The sequence below is a fragment of the Populus trichocarpa genome, chromosome 1, assembly GCF_000002775.5.
Source record: "Populus trichocarpa isolate Nisqually-1 chromosome 1, P.trichocarpa_v4.1, whole genome shotgun sequence".
In the NCBI taxonomy this organism is placed as follows: domain Eukaryota; kingdom Viridiplantae; phylum Streptophyta; class Magnoliopsida; order Malpighiales; family Salicaceae; genus Populus; species Populus trichocarpa.
The window spans coordinates 2341232-2352563 of record NC_037285.2 but is presented as its reverse complement, the minus strand read 5'-3'; the positions used below and the strand labels follow the sequence as shown (position 1 = coordinate 2352563).

The window sequence follows — 11332 nt, the reverse complement described above, 5'->3', positions numbered from 1 at the left end:
AAAAAAAAACCATGCAGGAAAACACTGTAGCAATCTATAGTGTTTCATGAGGAAATCTATAGTTGTAATTCTCAACCAGCTCAATATTAAAAATAATAAAATCAATAAAGACAATTTTGAAAAAAATCATAACAAAAAAAATCATGCGGGGGAACACTGTAACAATCCACGGTGTTTTAAAGGAAAAAACTACAAAGTTAAATTCTCAACCAGCTCAATATGAAAAAAATAAAATCAGCAAATACAATTCTGGAAAAAAAAACAAAAAAAAAACCATGTGGGGAAACACTGTAACAATTCACAATATTTTAAAGAAAAAAAACTACAAAGCTAAATTTTCAACCAGCTCCATATTAAAAAAATAAAATCAACAAAAACAATTCTAAAAAAAAACACAAAAAATTGAAAAAAAGAAGAAGACAATTTTGGGAAAAAAAGCAAAAAAAAATGGAAAAATTGGGGCATATTTGTGCGTTGTCATGGATTTATGAAAAAAATAAAAAAAAATTTATATAGAGAAAAATTATTGCAATCCACAATGTTTTAAATGAAAAAACTACAAAGCTAAATTCTTAACCAGATTAATATTTAAAAAATAAAATGAACAAAGAAAATTTTGAAAAAAATCATAACAAAAAAAACGAAAGGAAAAAAAAACCATACAGGGAAACATTGTAGCAATCTATAGTGTTTCATGAGGAATCTACAGTTGTAATTCTCAACCAGCTCAATATTAAAAATAATAAAATCGATAAAGACAATTTTGAAAAAAATCATAACAAAAAAAATCATGTGGGGGAACACTATAGCAATCCACAGTGTTTTAAGGGAAAAAACTACGAAGCTAAATTCTCAACCAGCTCAATATGAAAAAAATAAAATCGACAAAGACAATTCTGGAAAAAAAAACAAAAAAAATCAAGAAAAAATGAAAAAAAAAACCATGTGGGGAAACACCGTAACAATCCATAGTATTTTAAAGAAAAAAAACTACAAAACTAAATTTTCAACCAGCTCCATATTAAAAAAAAAAAATCACCAAAAACAATTCTGTAAAAAAAGCACAAAAAATTGAAAAAAAGAAGAAGAAGACAATTTTGGAAAAAAAAAGCAAAAAAAAAATGAAAAAAAAAAAACATACGGGGAAAGTTAAAGTTGAATTCTCAACCAGCTCATTATTAAAAAAAAATTGGACAAAGATAATTTTGGAAAAAACATGTGGGGAAACACTGTAGCAAAACAAAAACCATGTGAGGAAACAGTGTAACAATTCACGGTGTTTTAAAGAAAAAAACTACGAAGTTGTGGATTGTTATAGTGTTTTCCCACATGATTTAACCTTATTTATAAGGACTTGTAATTGTAATTCTCAAACAACTCAATATTAAAAAAATAAAATTGACAAAGATAATTTGAAAAAAATTGTAAGAAAAAAAAACCATGTGGGGAATTACTGTAGCAATCCACAATGTTTTGTGAGGAAAGCTACAGTGCTTTCCCCACATGATTAAGCTTTATTACAAAGTTAAATTCTAACCAACTCAATATTAAAAAATATAAAATCGACGAAGATAATTTTAGAAAAAAATATTACAAAAAAAAACACAAAAGAAATTGAAAAAAAACCATGTGAGGAAAAACTGTATCAATCCATAGTGTTTTGTGAGGAAAAACTTGTATTTGCTTGTAATTTCAATTCTTAACCAGCTTAATATTTAAAAAATAAAATTGACAAAGACAATTTTAGGGAAAAACATAACAAAATAGAAAAAAAACCATGTGGGAAAAAACACCGTAGCAATCCACAGTAATTTGCAAGGAAAGTTACAGTGCTTTCCTCACATATTGTAACTGTAATTTTTAACCATCTCAATATTAAAAAATAAAATAAAATAAGATAATTTTGAAGAAAATCGTAGTATTTTAAAGGAAAAAAATTACAAAGCAAAATTTTTAACAAGCTAAATATTTAAAAAGTAAAATAAAAAAATAATTTTGGAAAAAAAAACGAAAAAAAGAGTGAAAAAAAAGAGAAATGCATTGTTGATTACTGTTGTAATCCACAATGCATTTGAGAGTGGGGAAATCTGAATTCTCAACCAACTCAATATTAAAAAAAAATTCGACAAAGGTAATTTTGAAAAAAAACATGTGGGGAAACACTGTAGCAAAACAAAAACTATGTGAGGAAACATTGTAACAATTCACAGTGTTTTAAAAAAAAAACTATGAAGCAAAATCGACAGAGACTATTTTTTTTTTTAAAAGAAAAAAATTCATAAAAAAATTCATAAAAAAAGCCTTGTAGGAAAATATTATAGTAATTCATAATGTTTTAAAGAAAATAACTACAAAACTAAATTTTCAACCAGTTTTATATTAAAAAAAAATTGACAAAGATAATTTTAAAAAAAATACAAAAAAAAAAGAAAAAAAGAAGACAATCTTGGAAAAAAAAACATGTAAAGCCCAAAGGCGAAAAAACAAAAAAAAAATGTGGGAAAAAAAAAGAAAAAAAAAGACATACAAAAAAAAAAACATGTAGTATGGAAAAATCTATAATATTTTCCCCATGTCTTGTAAAATATCGTTAATGTTCTTCGAGGAGGGATAGTCAAAAGTCAAAACCTCTCATTTGGTAGTCTTTTTTTCAATTGTTAATGTTAATTGTTAATTTGAATAGTTAATCGTTAATGTTAATGTTAATGATCTTTATATGTTTAACCATTCAATTTCGGTTTTTATTTCTATCTCCAAAAATAAATAAATACATTGATATCAATTTTAACCTCGGTGGTTTTACCAAAAAAAAACAAAACCACAAAGGCTTTAATATTTAAAATAACAGTTAATAACAATTAAAAAAAAAAAACAGAAGGAGAGATCACAGTGCCATCTCACTAACCTACTGGCACAAAACGACAAGCATAACAAAAACAAAAGCCTTAAAATGGCCCCACCAACAACAAGCCACACGGGTGGGCCGTTCACAATTCCCCAAAAATAAAAAAAAACCCTAACAGGCAACTCTATCTTCCATTAACTCCGTTACCCTACCGTAACGGCGAATCTTCACCTCGAAGCGAATCTCGTAACGGTGGGAAAATTTTGGCGGTAAAACAACCTAACTATCATAACGTGTCAAGTCCCCATTGGTTCTCCATGTATGTATATCACCATGTCATGTATGTATGTTAAAAAGCCTTGTTAGATTTTCCCGCGCTAGTGATAGAAAGAGAAAGGGAGATAGAGAGAGAGCCTGACTGATAAGGGTTTCCCCAAGAAGAGGTCTCTCAGAGAGAGAGAGAGAGAGAGAGATAGAGAGATATAGAGAGAGAAAGAAGGAGGGAAATTTTTAATTTTTAATTTTTAGGGTTTCACGAGCTAAACAAAGTCTTGTGGTTTTTTGAATTCGATCTGGTAAAAAAGGTGGCTTTTTTTCCTTGTGGAATTGAAAGGTAGAAGGTTTTGTTGTTGGATCTGCAGATCAGTGAGATTTGAAAGATCTGGAGATAAGTATTGTAAGTTTTCTTTTATCTTGTTTAAATTTGATTTTCTTTTGGGTTAATATATGTTTTTTTGTGCGTGCTTAATTGTTTGGTTAAATTGAATTTGATCTAAATTGGGTTTTCTTGACATTATTTAAAAGTTGTTTTTTTTTCTTAAAAATTTTCTTGATTTGTTTTTGGGTTAAAGGGAGCTGGAATAGTAGTTACTAAATGCTACTAATCAGTAGTTACTAAATGCTACTAATCATGTTTTAGAAGTTAATTTTTGTTTTTTTGAAATTTGGGGTTTAAGTTGGAACTCATTTGGAATTGAATTATTGGGTTTGGTAGATTTCTAGTTGATTTGTTGCGTTGACTAAGGAATTAGCTAAATATCGGATCTATTCAGTTCAGTTTTTATTGAAAGGAAAAGGAGCTAAATTTTTTATAATCAAGTGTAGTGTTTGTGTTAATTAGGGTTTTGAATGAGTCCAGCTGCTCTGAAGAATATGGAAGAAAACAAAACTACAGTTATGACAACCAGTCATTCAAGTAATGATGGAGGGGAAACTGTGAAAGGGTATAGTGATGCGGTTGAAGTTCGATTTTCTGACTTTTGCAAGGTATAAGATCCTTAGCATGCTTTTTTTTCCGAGTGTGTCATGTTTGTTTTTAGTTATTTATTCACTTAAGTTTGTTGATTTGGAATTTAAAATGGGATCTGATGGCAGAGTGGATTAGCATTGGATGAGAACACTTGTACACAGGCTATTAAGCTTTTCAAAGACACGAAACATCTTTTGATGACAAATGTTTCATCTATTGGGAATGGCACGGTACATATTTTATCTTCTCATTTATATTATTTATGTATTTTTGCTGTTGTTTTTCATGATAAAAGGCTGAAGATCTAATTGGTTTCAAATTTGATGTGTTAGTCGGAAGAAGCAGAGAGGTTTTGGTTTGCATTTGTTTCGTACTCTGTTAAGAGGTTGAGCGAGAAGAATAGAGATGATGCACAGCAGAAGTCTGATGATCCTGGGCTTACTTTATGCCAAATATTGAGATTAGCAAAGCTGAAGCGCGTTCCTTTTTTAATCCATCTGAATTTAAGTAGCTTTTCATTCTGAATTTTTCTAATTTTAATCATCTTGATTAATATCTTGCAGCATCGTGGACTTCTTTAAAGAGCTACCCCATTTTATTGTCAAGGCTGGTCCAATCTTAAGCAATATATATGGTGCAGACTGGGAGAACAGACTTGAGGTATTGATATGGTTGAGATTTTATCATATCATTAAGAAGGGTTTATTTAACATTCCCTTTTATTTGTATTGTCTTGTGTATTTGTCTAAGACAGAATTCATTGTTTTATGTTTGTTTCTCTGTTTGTTTCTCTTCTACCAGGCAAAGGAGCTGCAAGCCAATTTTGTGCACTTGAGCATTTTAAGCAGGTGGCTGTTGTTCCAATTGCATTTGCTACTGTGTTTGCTGGTTTATAGATCTATCTTGTTTGTGGACTGTAGTGCAGGAACTATTTGGTTACAAAAATAGTACAGGAACTATGTTTACAGGAAACTTGCGGTATTTGCTGGTTTATTTTGCTTTCCTTCTGATATCTCTAGGATAATAGTACCTTTTGCCCTGTTTGTTTTTGCGTTTCAAAAGCACTTCTGAAAAAAATTGATTTTTTTTTTCTTTGCTTTAAATTAATATTTTTTTAGTGTTTTCAGATTCTTTTGATGTGCTGATGTCAAAAATAATTTTTAAAAAATAAAAAAACAATATTTTATAAAAAATAATCATTTCGAGCGAAAAACACTTTGAAAAGCAACCGCTACCTCACTCCCCAACATTCCATGAAGCTGCTTTTCTGATTGCAATTTTGCTTCTTCATATCACTATTGAATCTGAATAGCATTATATCTTTTTTTTCATGGTACAAGGCACTACAAGCGTGCATGCAGGGAACTTTTCTTGACAAGTGATGCAAGTTCTGATAAACAGCCAGCAATATCCAATGAAGCAACACATGTATCAGACCACCACCGTTTTGGGTGGTTGCTGTTTCTGGCTCTCCGGGTGCATGCATTCAGCCGTTTTAAAGATCTGGTCACTTGCACAAATGGTCTGGTTTCTGTACTGGTGAGTTTACTATACTTCATCAACAAATACTAGATTGCTAGCTTGATAAAAACAAGAGGCACAAGCATTACTTTTTTTTTTGAGAAAAAAAAATTGTGTTGCTCCTTTATAGTTAATACAATACAAGAGAAGAATTGTTAGAAATGTTGGGAATAATAATCCTTTTTTCTTTTGTCTGTTAAAAGGAATAATGGAAAGAAACACTGCAAATGAAATAATACATACAAAATGTTTCTGGTTTTGTTAGTCATGTCTTGTATTTAGTGCTTCATTACACGGATCTGTTCCAGTAGTAACTTTTAAGACTTGCACATTTTTTTGTCTTCTTTTATAAGATCATGAAGTATTTCATATCAATTAACATTTTCCTTCAATTTCACAAATATTCATCAGGCTGTTCTGATTATACATGTTCCAGTTCGCTTCAGAAATTTTAGTTTCAATGACTCTCAATGGTTTGGTAATGATCTGGCTCTTCTGACAGTTTTGGTAGATCTTCTCCTCAATTTCTGGGAGAAACTATATTTGAAACTTGTTGATTGGAGTCCTGTTCTTTTTATGTGTTTTTCAGTTAGGAAAGGAGACAAAGGTGTCGATTTGCTCGCTTCACTCTGCAATAAATATGACACCTCAGAAGAAGTGTTGAGGAAATCGATGGAAACTACCAATAATTTAATAGCCAATATCTTGAAGAAGAAGCCCCATTCGGCCTCTGAGTATAAAAATGAAAACCTAGTGAATATCAACCCAGGTGTGTTTGAAATGTTTCCATCTAGATTGTGACAACTCCCCCTCTCCCCCTCTCCCCTGAAAATCTTGTTTTCTTGGATACAGATCTATATCATCACAACTCTCTCTCTCTCTCTCTCTCTCTCTCTCCTCTGAGATTCAAGTTCTCTTGGATGCAGATGGTTTGATCTATTATGAAGATTTGATGGAGGAATCATCCCTGCAATCCAGTTTGAATATTCTAGAGAAGGATTATGATGATGCAATTCGTAACAAGGCTGAACTGGACGAGAGGGTGTTTATTAACGAGGAGGACAGCTTACTTGGTTCAGGGAGCGTATCTGCAGGTTCCTTGAATATAACTGGTGCCAAGGTGAATTTTGATGCAGAATGCATATATAAACACATATTGTTAAAATAATTTATGATATTCCCCTGTTCTGTCAAAATTTGATCTCATAGGATCATCTATTTGTTTGTGTAGAGAAAATTTGATTTAATATCCTCACCAACAAAGACAATCACAAGTCCACTATCTCCTCATCGTTCTCCTGCATCTCATGCAAATGGAATTCCTGGTAGTGCAAACTCGAAGATGGCAGCCACACCTGTAAGCACTGCAATGACAACTGCAAAGTGGCTTCGGACCATCATTTCCCCACTTCCATCAAAACCCTCAGCACAGTTGGAGCGCTTCCTGGTGTCATGTGATAAGGATGTAACTAATGATGTCATTCGTAGAGCACAGATAATATTGGAGGCTATATTTCCAAGTAGTTCTCTTGGAGAACGCTGTGTGAATGGAAGTCTGCAAAGTACAAACCTAATGGACAACATATGGGCAGAACAAAGAAGATTGGAGGCACTCAAGTTATATTACAGGGTTTTGGAATCAATGTGCACAGCAGAGGCCCAAATACTGCATGCAACTAACTTGACCTCTTTATTAACTAATGAGAGGTTCCATAGATGCATGCTAGCGTGTTCTGCTGAGCTAGTTGTGGCAACTTATAAGACAGTGACAATGTTGTTTCCTGCAGTTTTGGAGAGAACAGGCATTACAGCTTTTGATCTTAGCAAGGTTATAGAGAGTTTCATTAGGCATGAGGAGTCCCTCCCACGGGAGTTGAGACGGCATTTGAATTCCTTGGAAGAGCGACTTTTGGATAGCATGGTGTGGGAAAAAGGATCCTCACTCTACAATTCTTTGACAGTTGCAAGACCGGCTCTTTCTGCAGAGATAAATCGACTTGGATTATTAGCAGAACCAATGCCATCATTGGATGCAATTGCCATGCATATTAATTTTTCATCTGGATGCTTGCCTCCTGTGCCTTCTTTGCAAAAGCATGAGACTTCTCCAGGATCAGGTGAAGTCTTCTCATCTTTTTTCTTTTATCGGGAGAGTTTTAGAAATATCACTTATACATGGGTCGTGTATCAATTTTTCAGGTCAGAATGGAGATCTCAGGTCTCCAAAGAGACCTTGCACAGACTTCCGAAGTGTGTTGGTAGAGCGAAATTCCTTCACATCACCAGTGAAAGACCGCCTATTGGGTAATCTTAAATCAAAGCTACCACCTCCTCCTTTGCAGTCTGCCTTTGCCAGGTAAGGTTTGGTAGTTTTAGGGGATACAAAGTGGTATATATGCAGTCTATCTGTGTTTTCTATTTTCCAATTTTGAGTTCTGTGCCTTTCTAATTGTTACAGTCCAACACGTCCAAACCCTGGAGGAGGAGGGGAAACATGTGCAGAAACTGGGATCAATGTATTTTTTACGAAGGTAGTAGACACTGTTTTAATTTGAAATTTTCATTGTTTGACCTGCTTGAAAAAATAAGATAGTTTTTAGGTTCCAAATGTGTGTAATTTTGAAAGGCATTTTAGGTTCCAAATGTGTATAATTTTGAATTTGCTGGCCCTTCTTTCTGTTCATTTGTTATGAAGAGCTGTGTAGGGAGGTGTCTTTAGAGCCACTATTCTAGGAAGCCATGTGAAGAAGTATTCTCGGTCAGTTATTTAACATGTCTTTATCCTCAGAACTGTCACACTTGCAATTTCCAATGTGTGATTGATAGGGTACAGGCACAGCAGAGAAGAAATTAGGGAAAGATTGATGATAAAAAGAAGGGAATAGAGAGAGATAGAGAGAGAGAGAAAGAAAGGAGTTGTATTATTTCACTTCAATGAATTCAACAAACTGTACCAGAACATGTACTCTAATACATTGGTATTAACTCCGTCAAAAAAGTTGCTAGTTCACTAAAAATGTGCTAACAAATAGGACATGCTACTCCAAATTTACTGTCTTTCTCTTCCTTCTACATGGCTATCAGATTTACCTCCAGTAGTCACTACTGATTAATGTGAATTCATATCTTGATCAATTTTGACTTTTACCTGCAACATTCAATGAATTTAAGGTTTATAACAAAGCTGGGATTAGCTGATCTCCTTGTTGTTTATGGCCAAGCCATGTTTCAAGAGCTGAAAACTTGGTTCAAAACAGCATCTAGGAACCTTGAACTCAGCTGGATTGGCTATTTCATAGATTGTGAAGGCATCTCATGGCTTCAAACTCAAATTAGAGTAGTTCAACTTACTTTTTTCCTTGGGACATTTTCACATATTTCAATTTTTTGATTGATGTATATCCAGTATAAAGTTTAAATTAATGGATTTGCCAAAGTGATGATTGCCATCAACCTTAACCTCTTTTGTTAAGGGTATTGATGACATTTGTTGGATATTAAGGTCGTGGTTACTATTGCCCCTATGTTAGGATTGTTAAGTTCCACTCTAGTGCCTTCAAGGTGTAAATTACTAATATATTGCTCTGAAGTAGTTCTTCTTGATGGCCATTTTGCCACTTGGCATCACTTTGGAATTTGATTACAATAATTCTGTTGCTTTATTATCTCTCTAGGTTGTCACTCTTACATGTTGCATATTTGTTGTCCTTCCTAGATTAATAAGTTGGCTGCTGTCAGAATTAATGGTATGATTGAAAAGCTACAACCGTCTCAGCAGCATATTAGAGAAAATGTCTATCGTCTTTTTCAACTTATACTAAGCCACCAGACATCTCTCTTCTTCAACCGTCATATTGACCAGATCATTCTTTGCTGTTTCTATGGAGTTGCAAAGGTTTGCTGCTAGTAACTCATGAGAGTTTGTTACCTGCCATGTAATTGTCCATTTATTTCTACTTCTCTTACCCCATCATGTTTTTGCCTGCAGATTTCTAAATTGAATCTGACCTTCAGGGAAATTATATACAATTATAGGAGGCAGCCACATTGTAAAACACTAGTTTTCCGCAGTGTGTTTGTGGATTGGTCATCTGCACGCCATAATGGGGTATGTTGACTTTTCTCCACTCTTGTTGTAGTAATGTATTGTGGGGATGTTTAATCTTTTGAATTGTCTGAAAACAGAGAACGGGGCAGGATCATGTGGATATTATTACGTTTTACAATGAAATTTTTATCCCGGCTGCAAAGCCTTTGCTGGTGGATGTTGGTTCTGCTGGAACAACTGTGAAAGCCAGTAATGTTCCTGAAGTTGGTAATAATAAAGATGGTATAGTTTTTTTTTTTTAAGAACTTTTCTGTATCTATAGTTGCAGTTCTTTGCATTTGCAGTTAAGCCATTGCTTAACATGCCTCTCTTTTCTCTCCTGCCCAACAAGGTCAATGTCCTGCATCACCTAAAGTATCACCTTTTCCAAGTCTCCCTGATATGTCTCCTAAGAAAGTATCGTCAGCGCATAATGTGTATGTCTCTCCATTGCGGTCATCCAAGGTACTTCTCAATTTTCCAACCATTTCAATTCTACTTTTGTCTCTATCTCCTTGCTAAAGGATTACCCAACATTGCATATGAGACCAGCCTGTCAGTACAAATGAAGCAAGCACGTGGGGAAAGTTTGATGACTCCCTATTAATTTTTCCACCGACTTGGAAGTTATATGGCCCATGTGAAGCTTGCTTTCTTGAATGTCAAGACAGACTAATATTGAACTTTGATAATTCCCTGTTCCCTTTGCATCCGTGTAATCTGTATTTTTTTTTCCACCGACTCTAGATGGATGCTTTAATCTCAAATAGCTCAAAAAGCTATTATGCTTGTGTTGGAGAGAGCACCCATGCTTACCAGAGCCCTTCAAAAGACCTAAATGCTATCAATAACCGCCTGAACGGGTATGCTTTCCTTATTGCAACAACGTTTACAATACGAGATTATTTCTTCTTTGTTCTATTTAACCGATGCTTTTATATCATCCTCATCAGTAACCGGAAGGCCAGAGGAACCCTCAACTTGGATAATGATGTTGGGTTGGTTAGTGATTCTATGGTGGCCAACAGCCTCGGCCTTCAAAATGGGAATTGTGCATCTACATCGGGTGCAGCTTTGAAATCTGAGCAGTCTGACTCCTAATTCAAACCGTGGCATACTTTGTACATCCTAGTTCTCCATCCATTTCTTCGTATGCTTATTTATACTTAGAAGTTTGTGACTCGGGGCAATGTACGAGCAGCGAGTTGTATAATGCATGCCATCACCCCCATGTCTTTTGTATGTTTGTTAGCGCACCCAGTTATTGAATAGAATAGGTTCCAACTAATCTAATAAAATTTACTATTTTTGCTGCTGCTTGTATAACCTCAGGTTGATTTCGTAATGTTCAGATAGAAAGATCTCTCTCTGCCGGATGTAGCATTTCTGAACTGTGCAGTTACTGTAAACACTGACTTCCTTCAACGGTTTACTCTTGTTTTATTTCATTTTTTTTAATGGTAATAGGGAAATATTATTCATGAAAGCTAGCCATTTAGAGGGTGGCTAAGAAAGAAAAACAAAGGGAGTTCAAGTAAAGCAGTAGCTTAGGATAAGGTAAAGAAGAAATTTACAATAGCGAACAATCTATCTAAGAACATCAGCTATCATGACGAGCATGGCCGGATCA

At 34.0% G+C, this 11332-nt stretch overlaps 1 protein-coding gene across 4 annotated transcripts; it reads left to right on the top strand.

Annotated features, from left to right (window-relative positions):
- Nucleotides 1-3212: 3212 nt before the first annotated feature.
- Nucleotides 3213-11015, top strand: LOC7455806 (retinoblastoma-related protein-like). Of its 4 annotated transcripts, none has more exons than XM_024587498.2 (19): nucleotides 3213-3521; nucleotides 3984-4111; nucleotides 4220-4324; nucleotides 4427-4569; nucleotides 4658-4754; nucleotides 4896-4942; nucleotides 5435-5633; nucleotides 6027-6093; nucleotides 6205-6384; nucleotides 6542-6735; nucleotides 6847-7732; nucleotides 7815-7971; nucleotides 8074-8146; nucleotides 9331-9510; nucleotides 9604-9723; nucleotides 9801-9945; nucleotides 10055-10167; nucleotides 10450-10565; nucleotides 10656-11015. In XM_024587498.2, the coding sequence occupies exons 2-19, from the start codon at nucleotides 3998-4000 to the stop codon at nucleotides 10801-10803; spliced, it is 3084 nt and encodes a 1027-aa protein (XP_024443266.1). In that variant the 5' UTR covers nucleotides 3213-3521; nucleotides 3984-3997; the 3' UTR covers nucleotides 10804-11015. The 4 variants fall into 4 exon arrangements, with proteins under 4 accessions (XP_024443266.1, XP_024443255.1, XP_002297730.1 ...); XM_024587487.2 differs by having other exon boundaries at nucleotides 3966-4111; nucleotides 9801-9930; XM_002297694.3 differs by having other exon boundaries at nucleotides 3966-4111.
- The last annotated feature ends 317 nt before the right edge of the window (nucleotides 11016-11332 follow it).

Excerpts from the sequence above, each read along its gene's own strand:
- LOC7455806 (XM_002297694.3), top strand. The coding sequence starts at position 3,974 with ATGAGTCCAGCTGCTCTGAAGAATATGGAAGAAAACAAAACTACAGTT. Across the intron at positions 4,570-4,657 it reads TTGAGATTAGCAAAGCTGAA|CATCGTGGACTTCTTTAAAG; the intron begins GCGCGTTCCTTT and ends AATATCTTGCAG. Across the intron at positions 4,755-4,895 it reads ACTGGGAGAACAGACTTGAG|GCAAAGGAGCTGCAAGCCAA; the intron begins GTATTGATATGG and ends CTCTTCTACCAG.